Here is a 21,960-nt window from a genome sequence, read left to right as displayed (position 1 = left end):
TAGCCGTTTGCCGTTTAGGGAGGACCTGTTCCCACCAGCCAACAACGTATGGACTGTGTGGGTTGCAACCTTGTCCCTGAATGGATGGTGCCTAGCGGGCAGGGCGTCTTGGTTTTTTTTTTAAATTTATTTATAAATGCTCGCCCCCCCCGCCCCCCCCCGGGGGGTTGCTTTTTGGGTCCGGCGGGTGGCCTGCCGCCTGGCCCCTGCGGGATTCGACAACTCCAGTCTCCCTCCCTCCCTCGGGAATGGGAACCGGAACCAGCTTGCAAATCGCACGTGCTTCGGCTTTATTTCGGCCCCAATATTTTTGTACTTTTGTGGTGGGGACACGTCACATGCCAACGTGTTGGATGAAAAAGAAAGCAGGGCTGTGGAATCCGGATGGATGTCTGAGTTGGCAGCAATATCATCATCTACCCGAGAGTTTGACATCGGCATTGGGGCTGCCAGCCCACAAAACAAAAACACACCCACTCTTATGAGTTATTATACCTAGTAGCAGGCCTCCTCCCAATTTTATATACCCCTTATCATCCCCCCCTCCCTTCGCCTCTCTCGCCCTCGCTCCCGCTCCCGCTCCCACCCTCCCGACATTTCCACTGTCCTTGCAGGATCCTAACCTTTTGCTATGGCTAAAAGGTATGGACCTCTTCCTATCTCCTCCGTTAATCACGTCTCCCTTCTTTGCTCAGCGGTAGAAAAATCTGTAGCTTTCTATGAAGGTGTGCTTGGTTTCATCCCGATCAAGCGGCCAGGGTCCTTTGATTTTGATGGAGCCTGGTAAGTTAAACGTACTCATGGTTATCGCACATATTATACTTCTTTCCATGCTTTTGGTGAAATGTTTCCGTGGGTTGATTGTACACTGCATGAATCGCGGGCGTGCGAGCAGGCTGTTCAATTATGGGATGGGGATCCATTTGATTCAAGCTCCAAACCCGACCCAGCTTGCACGGAAGGCAGAGATCAATCCAAAGGATAACCACATCTCCTTTCAGGTATAATTAAGAAACCGCATCTCCTTTCAGGAATAATTAAGAGGACAAACACAGAGGAATCATCATAAGGTATAGTTAAGAAGACAATATAGAGGAATAATGTGTAGAATATTTCATGGCTAATATTTGGAGAGGAGGTTCGCCCTCCTCGCGAAACAATGGATGACGATACCCCTGCGTATAATTGTAATGCAGACGGGATGCCAGGGAATAGAGGAAGTGGAGGAGCATCTGAAGGAGCTAGGCGTGAAGTATGTGAAGTGGCAGGTGAAGGAAGGGGGAGTACTGGTGGACCAGATCTTCTTCCACGATCCTGATGGCTTCATGATCGAGGTCTGCACCTGTGACAACCTACCCCTTGTGCCCCTCCACCAATATGATACCACTACTGCTGCTGCTACAATTACCACCACCACTACCGTTAATCTGCTGCAGCAGCCGCAGCCTGCCAGTCCACGATGCACCGCCCTCAAGTCGCCAGCAGCAGCTGCTGCTGCACCTACTACTCTCTGCTGGCAGAAGTCCCGCCACCTCGCCCCAACCGCCACCACCGCCCGCGCTGCCAACAGCCATGTCTGACCAACAAATATCATACAGCATAGACAAACACACACTATACTTAGCGCTAAATAAAGAAATCGATTGCTAATTTCCTTCGCTTGGCTAATACCTCTTGACGACAATTTTGGAAAGGAAGGGGCAGATTTGAATGTTAGCCCCCTCAGTTTATTCACAAGTAGCTGAGGTGATAAGGATTTGTCTGTTCTGGAGAAAGCCTTGATGAGGGGGCCATTTCTTCTGTTTTCTTTATAATATTTTTTCTTTCTCTCTTTCTCTCTCTCTCTCTCCGAAAATAAACCTTTCGGGCCCAGAACCATTATTTGCACCGTGAGCGGAGTCATTTGGCGTCGATCTTCCGATGTTGGTCTCCTCCTCATTATTCCATTCTAGACTTGCAATTTGCAAACATACAACGAAATTCGAATGGGTGTTTATCTAGTTGTGAGAGAGAGAGAGAGAGAGAGAGAAACTGGTGTTGAAGCTGCCGCCCCTCCTGTAGGGGAAAGCTATCGCTCGTGCGAAATGGACAGGTAACCACTAAATGCTCCGTCAACATTACGTCCCGAAAAACATTCGGTCGTCAACATTACGTCTAATCGGCAAATTGAAATGGATAGGTAGCCATTCATGATTTTTGGACTCTAGAGTCAACTATGTCGATTCTCGAATGTAGAAGCAAGCTGCAATACCGTTATATAATAATGACTCAATACTACTCGCGAGTCGCAAGGCCTTTGGGAAAAGCCCGTGTTGGCTAACTTGGCTTCGTGAACAGCGTGCTTCATGGAGTTTGTCAGCTGAAAAGGTAGGAGAGGCCACGTGGTCCCTATGAACCTGTAATTCCCAGTGCCCACCACCTCCACCACCTTGATTGTTTGGAATCTCTTCGGAACTTGCTTTGCACGCGTGATAAGGTTTTTTTTTTTTAAAATAGGAAGCTTTAAGTATGTATTAAAAGGAAAATTTACAAGGTGTGTAGTAGTTCAGGCTCCATTACAGGGGAGCAACTTGGATCAAAAAAGACCATATCTTTATCATTGAACACGTCCAAAAAAGCACGAGCTTTTCTTCTATTTTCTTAAACTTAGTATTATTGCAGTCCCTAGAGAAGGTGACTTCTCTTCAATCTTCATGATTCTACTTTGCAATCTTTTTTTATAATTTCTGCAAGCATGGCTGCCACCTCCATCTCCTGATCTTCTTTCTTGATGTCTTCACATTGTTGAATGATCTTCTTTGCATCATTTTCATCTGCAGTCCCTAGAGAAGGTGTCTTCTCTTCATTCTTCATGATTCTATTCTGCAGCCTTTTTTTTAATTTCTGCAATCATGGCTGCCACCTCCATCTCCTGATCTTCTTTCTTGATGTCTTTCTTGATGTCTTCACATTGTTGAATGATCTTCTTTGCCTCATTTTCATCCTGCAAAAACAAATCATACTTAAAACCCGAAAGAGGATCAACAAATTGCTTTTCAAATACCATTTTATTCCTACATATCCATATGTTCCATAAATAGAGGCTTCTCAGCCAATTCCAAACCGGGGAGGTACACCATAAATTTCCCCTAACAATAATTCTTTCCAAGTGATCTTAGTGGGGTGCCACTTCAAGATTAACACCTATAGTAAACAAAATATGTTAGTATTCTGAGAGCAATTAAGAAACAAATGAGGGATAGATTCTACCTGGATACCACACCTTTGGCATATGATAAGGTTATTCATAATACAAATATTTTTTCAGTATAGAATACTGTGTTACTGAATAAAATAGAAATGTCTCATCTTCATCCACATGGTTGGGGACACCACATGAAGACCGATACCCTTAGGCTCTTCTTTCTATAGCATCGACATCTAGATTGAGAGCGGTTCTACCTTTCTTGGTATTTTACAAGTCTCGGCACTCATCTTTGATGTCGGCCTTGCTCCCTTGTTGTACCTTTCCTAATGCATCGCATGATTTCATTATCTTTGTACTAGGGTGCTTGGGCAAGTGAACAATTTTTCCATGAGGAATCCACATGGTTCTTGGCACCATATGAAAACCGATATCCTTAGGCTTCTCTTCTTTCTATAGCATTGACATCCAGATTGAGAGGGGTTATACCTTTCTTGGTATTTTACAAGTCTCAGCACTTATCTTTGATATCAACCTTGCTCCCCTTGTACTTTTCCCAATGCATCGCATGATTTCATTATCTTTGTACTAGGGTGCTTGGGCAAGTGAATAATTTTTCCATGAGGAACCCCAATCAAGTGGCGCTTGTTGCATGAGGAACCCCAATCCCTAAAATTAACTTTTCACCAACAAAAAAAAAAGTTCAATGTGGTTTCATCCGCTTTTGTAGGGCTAGGTAGGCTATCCTCTGACCACTTATGGTTGAATAAAATTGCGAACCAATATTCAATTGCAATTTTGCAAATCATCAAAACTTGTAAGTTTTTCATGTCAATTTCAATCTTGGTTTAAAACTTGGCCTTGGTGGAGTTGGGTTTTATACTACTAGAGATTAATAAATCCTTCTCTTGAAATGGCTTATAAGTCTCTACATATGAAAAATATCACTCTTTTTTGTAACACCTTATCCTTAAATAAGCTTTTTTGTTTTGAAGCATATTATTTTATAAACATGTGTATAAACTCTTTTTTTCACTCTTTTAATACAATTTTATGCTTTCAAACAAAAAGAAAAACTGAGTTGGGACTTGGTGGGCATATGGGCTCTCTATATTGCTTGCCTTGCACTCGCCCAATTAGCTAATTAGGCATAGCACCCATATACAAGCTCTCTATATTGCTTGCCTTGCACCCACCCAATTAGCTAATTAGGCATAGCACCCACCTACACTACCCCCAATTTTTGGGCATATAAAGTTTTAAGTGTTACGTTGGGCGTCATTGGTTTGCCACCCCCCTTACATGTTGGCAATTGACATATTTTAGTGAAAAAAGTGTGTCATCAGGCCATTATTTGTAAGTTGTCCATATTGTGTAACAAATCAAGCGAATTGAATCTCTTTACTATATTGAAGTTTGGATCTGTCAAGCTCTTTATTGGAAGGAAAAAAAGTGAAAAAAAAACCCATGCCCCACCACTCCTTAGAACCTTCTCACTTATAATGTATCCTCAAATGGTCTAGTAAAAAAAAAAGAGTGAAAATTGGTTGGGTTTACGAAATATTTACTTCATTGGGCAATTTTGAATCAAATAGAAGTAAGTCTAAAATAATGACAATGACTATTTACTTATAGACAGAGAGAGACCACATGTAGTACTCCAAATCGCTAATCGTTTGAGATACATTGTTTTTGTTATTGATCTCTTTTCCAAGATAATTATCTCCAAATATCATTTTCACATTAACATTCTCTCACTCACCAAGTCATGTTTTTTAGCAATACGTCTCTTTTATGTTGTACCACCAAGTTGATTGGATCTGGAATCAAGCTTCATAAATTGGGTTTGTTGAATTGCTAGTGTTGCATATGTGCTCATTAATGCGACAAATCTTTGCTAGTCTGTTCCATAAATTATTTGGTCAATTCACATCTTCACATCAATATGCATTGGCTTCTCTTTTGAAGTAAATCTTCACATCAATATGCATTGGCCTCCCTTTACAATTCAACCATAGTTTCATGTATCCATGCATCATTAAAACCATCTTTATGCACATGCATATACTACATAATACAAGACATGCTAACACCATCTTTGAAACATTTTGTAGGAGTATGCCACTATGTTTTCAACGTGAAATTAGGCTCTTAAGGTTTCCTTGGATAGTATATGGATTTTTTATTTCATGTAATATACCTCAACTAAAAGTGTTATAGAGGTAGGTCCTACCAAAAGCATTCAATATAGCCACAATCACAAAGTAGAAAGTAGACCCAAAGCTCCATTTGCACATTGTTGTTGCTAGTATGCTATGCACATACCTACCATTCATGCATTACGATTATAAATAGTTGTGATCTAGATTTGTCAACCCTTGAAGCCTTACTAGTGATGCACATAATATTAATTTACTTGTAAACTTTTGAGATGCATTTGGAGAGATTATTTGTAGCTATCTTTCAATGCTTATAGTAACATTTTTGTGTTAAATGAAATTTTGTAAAGGCACATGTGCCTCCTTTTGTTGCTCCTTGTTGCCACATACATCTCATATGGATGCAACTCCAAACATCAATTAACAAATATACCTATACTACCAATAATGCTTAATGTAAGCAAACAATGTCTAACTAAGCAAAACATGAAATACAACACAATAAAGAGACATATGTATACTGCTTTGAAAATGTAATACATAAAATATTTGTGGAATGTCATAATAATACAAAATGATCAATCCTCTTTAAACAATGCTAAGATAAAACATCAGGGCAAAAAACGCTTCAAAAAATGCACTTTTTTTAATCACGTGATTAAGAAAAGGGCCAAAGAGAGTTTGCCACGTGCAAGAATATGGTATTATTGTCTCCTCCTTTTTGGAGATAGTAGAATCAACTTCGTGATTCTCTCCTCTCTTTTAGTCAAAATCTCCCAAGTCTGTGGTAGTCTTGAAGTCCTTATTTACTTATAAAATCTGACAAAATTGGTTATGATAAAGATATTGTAAAGTTAATAATGACTTTTTGAAAGCTGGGAGCTTTTGGCCTTCCCAATATATTTTCATTAGTTTTTTTAATATTTATTTTTAGTTCATTCATCTTTTTCGGTGAGCTTCTTTCTTTGCTCATTTGCCTTTCTCAATGAGGGATTTTATCTGCAAATTCAATCTAAGTATGGCATCCAAAAGGCGCTCTTCTCGTTTAATAAACTCCTGTACTGTCTATAGCCAAGGAGTAGACGAAAATTGGGAGCCCAAAACATTTTGCACAAACGATTGGGTTATCATGTTGCCCTCTTGCAAAGGCTCTCACAAGGTGAAAAGAAGAAAAATAGAGGATATAAAACATCATTGGAAGGGGCATATCATTGCTTTCAAAATTACACATGAAGGGTGGTTAGTCAAAGTGCAACATGTTTACAGGGCCAAGGATATGCACTTATCTCCTAACGAACGTATTTGCCAGTAGACACATTGTAAGTCTTAAGTTGATAACATATGTGATTTTTTTTTTCATTTTAATATCGAATTCTTGGTTGTAAATATATTTTCATCAACAAGTACTGAATGGCAACTTGTGGAGAGTTTGAGTGAAACTTTCAATGCGATTCATAAGGTGTTTGTAGACATTATATATGTTGATGAGTCCATCAGTTCTTTTAGTGAGGGAAGAATTTTTATATATTATGCACAATATGTGGTTCCGTCTAGAGAGGGTACATATGGACATATCGAGGATTTGCCATTGCCAAGTCTCTTATCTTTAATTTGGGAGGTTCCTGATAAGGCAACAATGCATAGTTTTAAATTTAAAATATGTCAAGATATTCAAAAGTCCATGAGAACTGGAAGGATCTCAAGAAGAATACGTCTACCATGGTTTATTCCTTTGCATATCTTTGTGGACTGCTTCAAAGTAGCAAACTTACAAAGAACCAAAGTATCTTGACTAAGTAGAAATTTTGCAGAAGCAGAACTACATAACATTATAGGAAGGCTTTGGAAATCTAGAGAGATTGACCATAAGGGCAATACCATGAGGAGTATTGTATGCCCCCAATCCTTGTCTCTGTGTTATAATATAGCACGACAAACTCTTGCATTGGGCTTTGATTATAGAATATACAAACTTAAACTAGGAAGTTGGATTCCCTTGGATTCTTATACAGATTGTATGCCTTTCAAACTTAAGGTGCAAGTTATAGAAAAGGAGGTAAATATCACTTCCAATTGGAGTCTTAAAGATGTAAGGGATACCTTGGATATGCTAAAATAGTTGGGAAAAGAGCTGAACACTCTTTCTCTTGTATAAGCTGCTTGCCTCCAACGATTGTAAGCTTTGAGCCATAAATATGAAAACATTGATGACATTTATATTTAACAAAAAGCTTTTCATTGAATCAAGAGTTACACAATTGAAGTGTAAATATACAAGGATCTTGCTTCATTTGCATCTATTTGTCTTCTTTTAGCTTTGTAACTCCTTCATCGCTTTCTGCAAAGATATCTAATCTTCTTACAGTGGATTTTTTCTTTGGTTGCTTGAAAAATTTGACTTGAACAGGGGCCTCTTCTCTTTAGGCTGATGAGGAGATGGATGAGAACATGTTGGAATTTTTGTCTTTTTGGAGTTTATCTTACTTGTCTTTCCAGACGACTTGCTCTTCGCCTTACCCTTACTCCTAGTTAAGGATTTTAGTGGAGGAGAGTCGAGGCGATTGGAGTGATTTCCCGGTTAAAAAATAACTCAATATATCTCTCTCTTATCCACCATGTGTATGAATCTTGGCACTATGAGGAAAATTGTAATAAGTTGAAAATTGTACCCAATATGTATCTTAAAAAGTCAGAAGTTGTTAGGGCAGTGATAGTTCGTACTTGTAGGGAGTTAAAATGAAAAAATTAAATGATTATAAATTTGATGATAATGCAGCAGTTGTTGTGAAAACTCAAAGACATGTTGCTCAAAAAACAATGTGAAAGATACTTACATTAACCCCATCTATCTTAAGAATCTTTGAATCTATTGTCCTACAAGCATTTGAAATTACTCTCCATCCACAAGAATGTGCATCATTTTGCAAGGGTACTTCTTATAAGAGAAAGATATATGGTTTTTGAGGATCAACAAGATCCTCATAAGTGGTGTTCAAAAAGATATTCACCAACCTGTCAGCACTATAAATAGAAACATGCTACTAAAAACTGACAATCAAATAAAATAAACAATAAATCAAAAATTGAGGATTATTATATTCAATGCACATTTTTGCTTGGTCGTAGATACCACTGAGAGGGTTCATAAGGATAATTTCTCTAGTGAGAATATCAATATATATTAGGCTCTAATGTCCTCTACAAAGTGAAATGTTAGTAAGAAAATGCATACTACAAAGAAGTATACATTAAGCCCTTTGCAAAATTTCATACATTTTGATGCAAGGAAAAAAAATATGGTAGTTTGTGATTGGATCGAACGGTTTGAAAAATATTTCTATGTTTGAAGGAGATCTTAAAGCAATTCCATTGATAACAATGGATCAAAGATAAATATAGTTTTAGAGATTTATTGGTTAAGAGAATGAATCAACTCCCTAAAACCAATAGCAAAAACAAAGGAATGTCATTTGCAATGAACAACACTATCATTCCATATAGTAAAATTTTTGAGTCAAAATGCCTTAGCTTATGCAACAAAAGACTACAGAATCTAACAATTGAATATCTTTCGTAACAAGCATGGATTTATCCTTAGGGAAAATACTTAGATAGTCCTCTTTTGAAGAAGTGCAAGAGATATTCACAACCATTTTCCCGTATACCTCCCCCATTCTCTTTAGACTAACATGGACCAAGGACAACGATTTTCCTCTTGCAAACTTCATCCTCTGACTCTATAACCTCTTGTGGTCGTTCTTATTGGGCATGTTGGGACACGGTCTTTGTTGGGTATAAATGTGTCACCTCCTCGATCATTGGCCCTTTTGCCCTCCTAGACAATTTGGGAGGAACGTTAAGGATCTCAAAGGCTTTTTTATTAGTAGTGGGCAAAGGCCTCAATACCTTGTCGAACCTATATCTAATTTTGTTGACCATACTAAAGTCTTTGTTCATCAATGTCACTCTATGAGCATGGGCAGCAGCAATGTAAGCATTGTTCATAAAATCAATAACAAAGTCTTTAGCAACATCCTGAAGGCAAAGAATGGCTGCAAGTTGCCATTTCTTTTGCATGCAAACTTCAGTGGATACCCTTGATAATCTATTAGAAATATCTTTGACAACTCTGATAAATGTTGTCTTTGGAATCACATGCTGTGTAGCTCTTTGTGCCTTCCTTATCTTACTATTTTTTTTTGAACATAATAAAATCTAGACTTTCTCTTTCTCTTGGACCTGGAAGGCTCTTCTTCTCCATGGGTATAAGAGGTTCCAAGCTTTAAGGGAGGTTGGAAACTTGGCAGTTGTAGGGGAGGATTGTACATAATGAAGGTTACTATGGGCAAGAGAAGACATTATCTCTGCACTAGATTACTTAGATTGTATGGCAGGAGACTGAGGGTAACCAGGGGTAGGAGAAATCTCAGGAGGGAAAGATTGAGGAACCACTGATGGCCTTGTCTCTTCCTCACTATCTTTGATGTCTATATACACCTTGCAGTCTACTTTGTCCTAGCCATGGCATACTAGAAAATGAGAGAAGTTAGAACATTTAAAAACCTTAAATACAAATCAGAAACTTAAAACATAAATCAGAAACCTTAAACACATCAAAAACCTTAAACCCTAATCAAAAACTTAAAATATCAAATACGGCATGAAAGGAGGGAAGCCCAAGATGGAAGGTGATTCATTCGTGCCATATCTGTGAAACAAAGATTTGAATAGCAAATACGGCGTGAATACACTCGAGCGTCGGATCGTAAGCTATTTGTGCCATATTTGCAGACAAGAGATACGGCATGAACGCACTCGAGGGGCATGAACAACATTTCGTATTTTCATGCCATATGCAGCTGCAGAGCGGAGCTTGCATGGCTGATGATCAATACGACACGAATGCACTTGACCAGCGCATGGCCCATGATCAAACGTCACTTAGAAGAAACAATAAATACGATGCAAATGATCTCAACCATCAGATCACAGGGAATACATTTATGCTGTATTTGTGGATGACCGATATAGAATGAATGTATTCAAGCGCAAGATTAAAATTGACCTACTCGCGTCTACTTACTTGAGGTCACCCTAAAATCTCTCCCAACTCTCATAGAGAATATAAATAGCCTTTTTTCCACAACCTAAAGGGTCTCTAGAGTGGAATCATCCTAAATATCAACAGCATGACTACACCTCACAGTCCACATGAACCAAGCAATGATACTAGCAGTTAACTCCCATCTGTGTCTATGCTCCTAAGCACATTATGTCTACAAGAAATTCGAAGTGAAATCCTACACCAATGCTAACCAATGATACGAAACAAGTTGCTCCCTTGAAAATCCTCATATCCGGGTCATATCCACACATTGGGCTGTCTAATCGCTAGATTCAAATGTAGTTGACTGATACTGAAGGTTGACGGGTAGAAATTACTGATACAGCACGAAGCGACAATCGTTGAACTCGAAGTTATTGTGTATTCACACCGTATCTATAGATTGAACGTCACTCAGAAGGTATCGTCTTTTGTGCTTATGGATTTGAAAAGTGAGCCACGCAAGCTGGTATCAGTCTTTTATAACTATGGGATAGGCAACATGTCGCACTGTTTTATTCGCTAGGAATTGCGAGGGCCATCCACGTGGCTGTCGACGTGACTATCCATGTGGCAAATAGTTGTCCTTGTCTATATATACACGTAATTAGACATTTATGATTTTTTTGGCAAATTATCAAGCCTAGCTAGATTTGAGCTCCTCTTGTAGATTTTCATATGTCAATTTGTGCCATTACGTGCACCCCTTGATAAGAAGCGAGGAGACATTGTTCGTGAGGTCACTTGCGCATTTTCGCGATGTATCATGGATCCCCAAATACGAAGCGATGAGGTATTGTTTGTGAGGACTGGTGCACACTTTCGTGCCATATCGTGGATCCCCAAATACGAAGTGAGGAGACATTATTCGTGAGGTCGGGTGGGTGCACACTATCGCACCGTATAGTGGATCCCCAAATAGAAAGTGAGGAGGCATTGTTCGTGAGGTCAGCTGTATGCTTTCGCGCCGTATTGTGCTTTCACTCATGTCTGAACCAAAGGATGTTGCAAGCTCCGAAGAGTAGGTCACCCCTAATAAGAAAAAAAGAAGCTTGTCATCAAGGTCAAGGGCTTCTGGTTGTGGTGCCTTCTCCCCTGAAATTTCGATAGCTTCCTTCCTTTGTTGAGCCAAGTGTGGGAATGCCTAGGAAGTCTCCAGTCAAAGGCAAGTCACCATTGAGGGTTCTTGGATTGTCTCAGATCATAGAGGTTTCTCCATCATAAAGGCTCCTAGACTTTCTTCTTCAGAATGGCATGGAGTTATCTTACTAAGGAACCGAAAGGATATTTTCAACCCTGACTGGGATATCGACTATGTATTGAACTCATGTAAGAAGTTTTTCCTGGAGGAGTTTGTTGAGTTTGAAAGTCTTGCATTTTTGGTAGTTGAAAAGGATGCAAAGGAATGTGTTCATATACCTATTGGGAGCTCACTTTCAGAGAAGGCTTTGTTTTTAAGAAAGTGTACATCTCATTCTCTTGACAAGTTTTGTACCTCAAATTTGTTTTGTTCTGCTCATTCTAGGAAATGCAGGCTAATGTCAAAAACAGCTGCATTCATTGCATATACTCTTGTTAAATATCCTGTAAAATCTGATGAACAACAATTAGAGGGTCCAAAATGTTCCAGCTTCTGCCTTTTGGATGAGGTAGCAAATGACAAGGATGCATAGGAATGTTTGGACCCTGAGCAAGAAGCATATAGTGTTGGCAAACTAGATGTTGCCCAATTCAAAGCTGAGACCGTTATTGAAGAAAACCATACGAATGGAGATCTTGTATGTGACTCTTATTTTTGTGATGTTGCTTCACTTCCAACTTTCCCTATGAAGGACAAGGAATACATATTGCTAGTAGACATCCAAAGGCTCTTCACTCTTAGGAAGGATTATTATTTAGCGATCATTACAGAGGCTTTTGATGCTGCAAATGGCCTTGTTGATGTCGAAAATGAATTGAAACAAGAGCTACTTAAACTTGACACTGAAATTACGGATGACAAGTTTATTGAAGCAGGGGATGCCCTTTCTCTTTGTTTTTATAAGGCAAAGAATGCTGAGAAAGAGTATGGGATTACTAAAGAGGAGTTCCACGGTCTTCAAGACCGACTTGGAATTTCCAATTTTGGAAGAGAAGAGTCGCAATATGTTAAAGAATTCGAAGAGATACCAATGATAATTAACATATGGAATCCAACTAACCTAGAGAATGATGAAAATCAATTGGTACTATAATCTCAAATTCTGTAAGATATACATTAATATGTTTGATTTCAACATTCATTTGAGATTTGTCTTTTTTTTACAGTTGGAGATTGAAGATTTTGATAATTTATTCGGACGGGGTAAAGGGGCAAGAGTTGGTATTAGTTTATTGAAAGATGTTGCACTTGGCAATTACTTAGCAAGGATTGATCCGCATGTTTTCTTAGTATTTCATAACATCTTCTTAGAGGAAGCAACATGGCCTATACTATGTATCAAGGCACTTACAAGGCTACTTGGTTTCTCTGGGTTACAGTACAATGCATACAAGGTGATGTTTTTGGAGAAGACTATGTCAATTAAGATTTTTGGTTATGGTCCTGCTTTCTCTGCTTCTAGAGTAGGATACTTTCTAGTCCTCTCATCTTATGGTTTGGCAGAAAACCGAACTGATATAAAATCAATAGTTGGCTATAAGAGAAGAAAACTTCTACGTTATAGAGAAAATATCCTAGAGGGGGAGAATGATATAAAGGCTCTTGAGAGCTAGCTTTTTACTTTTCTTTCTTGAAAAATACTATGAATTCTCAAGTTAAAGTATTCATTCTTTGAAGCTGTCGTAAAAAAAAACCAATTGAATAGCTCCTCAAGAGCATTGCTTTTTGTAACTCCTCTTCCATGCCTTGTGCTTTGAAAAAAACTTGTACATAATTGATAGTGAGATTTTTCCATGCCTTGGCCACTATAAGTTGCTAGGGGGCCTTGCTCCTCCACAAAGTAAGACCCATGGATATGAAGGATATTCTGCAAATTCATAAAAGTAATGATAATTTTATGCCAATGGAAATTTTATCAAAGAAAGCTTGGATTAAATATTATCTCTTACAAAATAAAATGTGATATCTTTTTCTCCCCATGCCTCATTTATTGCTTGAACAAGATTTGTAATCGAACATTTGAACTCTTTTGGATACGTCTAGGTTTTCGTTTGTTACTTGAGGAGCTTTAGGAGGAAGACATCGAGGTGTCTCCAAACCTCCATCCTTAGAAATGCAAGTCGTGGTGTGCTTGAAATGTTTGTCATTATCCCACACAGCTCTCTCCAATGCTCCCAAGTAATGCTTGCATGTTTTCCTATACGGTTTCCTAAAAAACGTCTAGCTTTTGAGCTTCCCATTGAGACATCAGCCAAGACATCTCTTGTTTTCCCTAAAAATATTGGATCTTTTCTTAAGTGAACTTGACGTCCATGAAAATCCATTTTGGAGAGTAATGCCTCACATTTGTTAATACTCTCATCCGATAAAGACAAAGGCTTAATTGAGTATGCATAGTCAAGATGGAACCTAAGAAATTTATCAATAATTCTAATCTTTGCATGCAAAGTACATATATGAACATTTGTAAGAGGAATTGAAAGAATTGGATCCCATATATCTTCCTTGTTTTTATTTGTACTTAGATCTATAGAGTCTCTAGTTGGGGCTCTTCTTGCAAGGCACAAGTTGCTCCAATCTTTAGACCCAACACTTTTCATGCAATAAATACAAGGATATTTTACATTTGTCCCATTACATATTCCAAGCATACATCTGATAGTTTTCAAGTCAGCGCTCATGTGCCATTCCACATTAAAATTACCAACCCCAGCAACAACCAATATTTCTCCTTCACTTTGAGATTTAATAATGTTTGGAATACTTGTATGAATAAACAACCATTTGAGTGTTTGATGATTCTCAATATGTGAGCTGCACCAACCTATCAAATCTCCATCTCAGACTAGAACTTATGCACTGGTGCTTGACCCCCACCATTGATGTATTCCAATATCTTGTTCATGATACAAATGCTGACTCTTTTCATCTTTTGTCCTTTTTGAATATGTGCTTTATCTAACTTCAAGGTAAACTTCAAAACACTATGTCATTCCTCTAACATAAGACTATACATGTGAGCCATTGCAATCTGCACTCTTCTTAGATCAACCCATATATTATTAAATGCATTGTATTCAAAACTAGATTTTCTTTTTGTCTTTTCATATGGCATAGATGCTTCAATATGAATGTATTCCCAAAAAACTTGTGGAATCTTACAATTCATGGCAGTCCTTGCAACCAATACTCTAAGGGCTTGAGGTAACCCAAATGCTATTACATTTTAGATTTTTAAACCATAATCTTGAGATAGCCTGATAACCTTTTCGACTAATGTCCACAGTATCACATCTCTACAATTTCATTTGGTTTTACTGTGTCCTTTAAGTCCTTGACCAATTCTTTGAGAGTTGGGCCTCTCAAATCCATATTCTGAGGTGACCTAAGAATTCTCAAAATATCACTCTTATTTATGGTCTCTTTTAAAAGACCGATTCTCTCCTCACTCTTTTGAATATTAATACTTGACATGTTAGATACATATTTCTTTGCAAGATTCAATTTTATTTTCTTTACTCTCACACACAAGCTAGTTATATTTTTTAATGGTCTCTTTCTTTCTCTGAATTCTCTTGGAGTTTTCTTTAAGTGTGCTATCTTGTCTTGTAATGACTTATTAGCATTTTTTAAAATGTCAATCTTATTTGTAAGCTCAAAAATGCTTGTCTGTGCAATAAATAATATTTTTCTCATTTCATTCATTTGATCCATGTATGTGTAAGATATAGAGTATAATCTTTTACAATAGCCAAGAATCCCATTATAACCTTCCCCCACATATCTCACATAGTCATGAATATTAAAAAATTTAGAAGGTTTACCTGTTGAAGGATCCTTGGGATAAATATTTCCATTCATCCACAAAACTATATGTTTCTTTCCTTGAGTTCACAATCTATTGGCCTCCATCTCATCTATTAGTACTCGACGATGTATACTTCGCCAAGATGAATAAATTGGATCTAGTTGGATGGTAAGTTTGTACTTCTATTTGCTTGCATCTATATTACTTGCTGAGGCATTGCTAAACATTTTAGTAGATCAACAATCATAGTGATAAGAAAGTGAGCACAAAGAAGAGAATGGAGAAAGATCGTATGAAAAGAAGACGCAAGAGTAGACAAACCACGATATAGGTGGACATTTCTCAAAAATACAAATTCTCCCAAGTTCCAAGACAAAAAACGACCGAAAAGGTGACCCTGACATAAATTAAAGACGAGGGACAATTAATGGTTGAGCTCTTTAATGAATTCAATATTCTCTCATTAATCACATTTGAGCAACGAAAATTGGTATTTTCATTCTTCCAAAATCTCAACTAATTAGCAACTTAATCATTTTCTTACAAGTGCATTTTTAAAAGCATCTTTGGCTCTAATGATCTAAATTCAAACACATAAAGCTGCCATGGATCTTTGGTTCAAAACCTCATTCAAATGTATTGGCTTCTATGTTTCATATTGCTTGCATTAGGAGAGTTTTGGACTCAAGTTCGAGCCTTGTAAGAAAATTTCACCTCAACAGAGAGAGAGGTAATTAAAAAATCATTAAAAATGACAATTTAAAATTTTTAAAATTGTCACTTTTTCGAAAGACAAATTAGCCCCTAGTCTTTAAGTTGTCAATTAACCCTAATTAAGAGTCGAGAAATTAGTTCTTGGAATTAAGTGTCCAATGCTTAGAACTTGACGGCTTGCATCTAGATTGATTGGGATTAATGGCGTGATATATTTTTATCAAAAGATGAGCTAAAAGCCTTGAGTTGTGCCCACCACAATACATTTTGAAACATTTTATGTATTCTCTCTCATTTTTTGAAAGCAATATCATAAACATCACAAATAAGGACGAGATCAACATCACAAATAGAGATGGTTGGGATAGAATCAACAGGGATGACTAGAGCATGGCTAGAGCCAAATCAACATCACAAATGGAGATGGGTGAGGTGAAACCAACATCACGAATGGAGATGGTGGTGCTCAAATCATTATCAAAGAAATATAGGAGAGAGGCATATCACCCCCATGTCGAGCTTGATCATGAGTATGAGCCATCGAGTAAGGAAAACAAATCCTATCTCATGTCTTCTACATCCAAAGAACCGTGTAGGTTATGAGAAAAGGGGAATATAGATCTATGGATTAATGAAAAATTGTATCCAAAAGATCCACTACATAACTCTACACCTCTATTCAGGGATATTACATCTTTAGTAAGCTTTGTCAGAAATGGCTATAATGCCCTCTTAGGATATACACAACATTTAGATGCCATTAGCAATGTACATAAGTTAGAAAGAGATTTATTAAAGAAGGAGAATGCGTCTTTGAGGCTAATATTAGAGCAATGTAAGCACAAACTACTGCAGAACAAGGAGACGATTTTAGAGCTGGAGAAACAAAGAGATCAATTGAGGCTTAAAGAAATATTATTGAGGATTTGTGAATGATGTAAGAAACTTCAAAATATTCAAGATATGAAGTTACGAAGTGACAACATTAAGAAAAGGATACAAGCATTGAAGTAAGTAAGCTCTTTGTTACTTCTTCCTCCATCTCATAAAGTATTTATAACTTACCGTATGATAACTGAATATTTTGATTCTAAATATAGAGATATCCTACAACCTAATGAAGAAAAGACTTTAAGCACGGAGGATCAATTGAATACATTAAAATGCTTCTAGTAAGGAAGCTATTAAAGCGATTGTGAAGGATCCAAAGTATCAAAAGCTTACACAACTACAAAACAAGAGATTGAGGTATTCTTGAGAGGAAACCAACTTAGCTCAAGTGATATGTCGGTTTTGTTGGATGAGACAAGTATATCCAACAAGGGATACACATCTATTTACAAGTCTCTTCAATCGAAGATGAAGGAATTTAAGTTGCATGGATCAATATTGCCAAACCAAACATCACTCAAAAAAGTGCAAAAGCAAGTGAATGATCAAGTTTTCCACCTTTTAAGAGCTTCATTTCATATCAAAGATATATATTATGGAGCAATAAGGAGGGCAATGGTTGATAACAAGTACAACTATATATTTTACAGCTTGGAGACCTTACAATCATACTTTGTTCAATTATTTGAGGTGACTCCAGATGAATGTGAAAGTATCTTGAAATTTGTGCTCAAGCTTAACGAGTGTCAAATTGTGAAAGATACAAAGCTAGAATGGGTTATCATCACCGTGATGAAATAGGACACTTGATTCAACAATTTTAAAGCATAATCCAAAATGTTTTAGTGCCCATTCAAAGAACAATACATTCTCTCTAGGGTCCTTTTGAGGTGAGTAATACATTTATATTGGAATTTTACTTGTGCTAATAGTATGGGTGTGTGGCATGCTTATAATATGAGTGTATTCTAAGTTATGTCTAAGAATTTCGAAACCTTGCATTGGATTTTTCATAAGACAAATATACCCCAAATAATTAGTGAGCAAAGAAATAAAAGAATCATGGATGTGGAAGGGTTTGGAAGATTCAAAGTAGAGGAACATCTAGCAAGTTATCTAAAGATCCTAAAGTACTTGTACAATGTCTCAAAAGTGGACAATTCGAAGAGTCCATGCATATGTTGCATGTGTGTCGTCACGGAGGAACTTGACAAAAAGAATTAGAAAAAGGCACCCGACATGCACCTCAAAGATCCAAATTTTAGATATTCCCTTATCTCGAGTTCATGTTTGCATAGTTTGTGCATAATTATTAAAATTTTACTTTTCTTATATATATATATTTGCCTTAAAAATGCAACCTAGGTCTGTGCAGGTCAAGGCAATTGTAGCACTTGAGAAGGCATGATCAAACATTGGTTTGCATGGCGAAAATGTAAAGATTGAAAAGAATGAGAAAAGATCAAAGGATGATAGAGACATGCAAAAGAAACTTTCCATTGGAGGTGTGAAAGCATGAAGATTTTTATCTATACCACCCTCAGATAATCCTTGTCAAGTAATACAATCCACTCAAAGAATTCAATTCAACAAGTGGAAGTGCATCCATAATGCAATTATGGATCACACTAATAGTGGTGAAGTATTATTGTGCAAGGCCAATGTTCAAAAATCTTTAGATATAATCGTTGAGTTTTGTGACATGCGGATATGAAACTCACATGACTATTATGGCTTTGAAATAACATTTGGATGAGTTTAAGAAGTCAATGGTTAGTACATGAACAGATCAACACATTACCCACCACTATATGGTATGCTATTTTCATAATGTTTGATAAAATATAATTGCTTAATTGAAAGAATGGTACTAATTTGGTGTCCTTTCTTATGTTGTGACAACACATTATATATAATCAAACCCCTTGATTTACTAAGAAATATGGTAGTCTATCAGTATGGTTAACTTAAGGTATGAAGAAAACCCATTATCAAGCTCGTATTGGCTATTTCAACCATACAAGAGACGGCTGATGAGTAGAGAAAAGAAGAATTACACCAATGGATTTATAAAAAGCTTATCCATAGAGTTAAAAGAAAAGAAACACTAAGAATATCTAAAATTACAAAGTAATGCAATGTTTGGAGAGACAGAAGAAAGGAACCGTGGGGGAATTCTAATGCGGCAATGAGATCTACTATGTGGTGACAAACTAAACAAAGTCAAGGAAAGGCTTGGATACCCATAAACAATAGTTCCTCATAAGCCCATACACAATCAAATAAATACAAGAGGAGTGTTGGAGAAATCCTAACACAAAGAAACACTTATAAATTTTTTGAATGATCTTTTTACACAATAAAAATACATCTCATTTTTTTTTGAAAAACCACTATTTCTGAGTAAAGTGGCAATATAATCAATGCTCAAAGCTCACTCCTCTACCCATGGTCTCTTTGAAGATGGGTTAGCTTCATCTTGTAATTGTTGCTCTAGTTTTTTTAAAGAATATTGATTAATTTTTGGAATTGATCTAGTTTTAAGTAGGTGCCTTTTTTCATATTCTGCAAGTAGATTTGGATCCTTGATCGTGCTCATCATGCCAAATGATGTACACCCTAAGTGGTATTTACCATGTCGTATATGCATACTAGGTTCTTGACCAAAAATTCATAGAGTTTCCTATTTCTCCAATAGCATTATCTTCTCTGTGTTTCACCTAATAAGATACCCTCCAAGATATCTTGACAAGGTCTTTAATGTAAAAAGAGGAAACTTTGCATTGTTCCTCGAGAACTTGTTATGGAAAATAACAAATTTTGAAAATGTGTGGTCTTTGATATAATGGAAAATAGCAAGCATATCTAGTGACGTATTGCAAAATTCTTATGGAAATCAATATAGTATCCAAATGAACATAGCCCATGAAAGTAACCTTCTAATTTTCATCTAAAACCAACAAATCCTCACTCCATATTTGAATGCTTGATTGGTCAATCCATCTTCATTTATGTGTAACTCCTTGGTTCTTGTGTATACTCTTACACTTGACAGACACTTCCTTCCCCCTTCACAACTTGTACTGCATGTACCAGATATCCCCGTCACAGTGCTCTGATCACCCCATTAAGTGATGCACTAGGAATACTGGTCTCTAAATGGTCTCATGGCCATGCTAGATCATCATCAATACTTAAAGAAAAGTAATTCATTAATTTATTGACATAAATTTATTAAATAGAGAATGTGTAATAAGCAATCAATTTAGTGACAAGCACTACAAGGAAAGTTATAATAAGTTGTTAGGGCAGTGATAGTTCATACTTGTAGGGAGTAAAAAGAGATAAGAGATAATGGAAACACAAACTTCGGATATAGTGATGATCCATTCAGTATCCAATAAGTCCTTGTTCTGTCTTTTCAATAGCTTCATAATGTCCACATTAGAAAAGATTTGGCAGGCTATTGGAAAGGTTTTCCCACATTAGGGAAGAGACAAAGCCTTCCCTAAGCCTCGAGATGTCATTAGGATAGTGGTACCATGAGTAGAGACAGACTACTTACTATAAGAGGTTAAAAATTCATCACACAAGGTAGGATCATCAGGAATGAGTGGCAATTAGAGAGCCACAAAATTGGATAGGCCAAGGGCTTAGTGATAAGGTTCGATTTTGACAAAGTGAGTATAGTCTCAACTAACCAAAGGAACATATTGGACTAGGGAAGGAGTTTGAGGTGCCATTCAAATAGGAATAAAGTACACACACCACACGGACACAAAGGAGACCTAAAAAATATATTTTTTAAAAATGAATAAGATCTTGTCATAGTTTTAGTTTGTATATAACACAAAAGATCACCCTCAGCAAACCACATCCTACAAAAAAATTCGACATGACCTACTACCCACACATGCAACCGAAAGCTTCGTGAGATGCAAGCATGCATGCATCTTGATCCCTGTATCAAGCAAGAAAACACACACACACACATCGTAGCCTAGACTACAGCATCGTGATCATCAAAATAGAAGAAATATCACAAACTACACCACACTGACACAACTGAACCAAGACCAGACTACACCTAACAACAAGGACTAATTTAAGAGACTATGTCACCCTCATATCCACATATCACACTCATTCTTTAGATGCTAGAGATGTGCAATGTAGATGGATTCAAATTAAATAATGGGTTAATTTTATCAATTATTATCAATGTATGAATTGTTTTATTAGGTGATTAACCTTAAAAAGAAAATCGCAGTTTATTTTATCCATTAAAGAAAATTATTACATGTTTACGGTGTATTAAATGAACCTCGAACTTAGATCCGACTCTGAAGGTCTCTAAATGTGTATTCATTTTTACAAATTATTATATGTGAGAGTGCTTTTTTGCTAGCATGTGTAAGAGTGATGATTGGTTCATTTTATTACAATTAAAAATGTGCATGTTTAGTGCATGAAGCACATGCAAGTGAATGGTAGATTTATTTTATTTTGTTTATAATAATGTATAATGACTCTCTCTCATACTTGATCTCTCACACACATAGAAATGACTCTCATACTTGATCTCTCACACACATATTCTCTCTCAATAATACATTAAAATTACAATGAATAATCCTCAATATCCCTCTCTTGGTCGTGGATAGCATCCCAAGAGGTATGCCTAATATGAAGAGTCACTAGAGCCACTATAGTTTCCCTTGAGAGCTCACTACTGTCACTATTACTATAGTCTTCACTTCAAGTGTTCTTTAGCTACTTATTTTGCTTTTTCGAGCTATTTTGAGCTTGTATTTTTCATTTTTCAAGATTGCAAGACATTCCTCAAGCTAAACATCCATCCATCAGAACATTCACGAAAGCCAATAGAAGCTTATAGAACAGAGACAAAGACTCTACAGGGCACTACAAAGAGTCAACAAAAGGTATAAAAACCAAACA

At 37.0% G+C, this 21,960-nt stretch overlaps 1 protein-coding gene across 1 annotated transcript; it reads left to right on the top strand.

Moving 5' to 3' along the window:
* Positions 1–459: 459 nt before the first annotated feature.
* LOC148025197 (glyoxylase I 4-like) lies at positions 460–1,831 on the top strand. The gene is made up of 3 exons (XM_087694994.1): positions 460–783; positions 896–1,001; positions 1,197–1,831. The coding sequence occupies exons 1-3, from the start codon at positions 632–634 to the stop codon at positions 1,578–1,580; spliced, it is 642 nt and encodes a 213-aa protein (XP_087551120.1). The 5' UTR covers positions 460–631; the 3' UTR covers positions 1,581–1,831.
* Positions 1,832–21,960: the final 20,129 nt, after the last annotated feature.

This window comes from Lygodium microphyllum, chromosome 15 (assembly GCF_053477565.2).
Source record: "Lygodium microphyllum isolate KBCC chromosome 15, Lygodium_microphyllum_v1.1.10, whole genome shotgun sequence".
Classification (NCBI taxonomy): domain Eukaryota; kingdom Viridiplantae; phylum Streptophyta; class Polypodiopsida; order Schizaeales; family Lygodiaceae; genus Lygodium; species Lygodium microphyllum.
The sequence above is the reverse complement of the archived record's forward strand: the minus strand, read 5'-3'. Positions and strand labels throughout refer to the sequence as shown.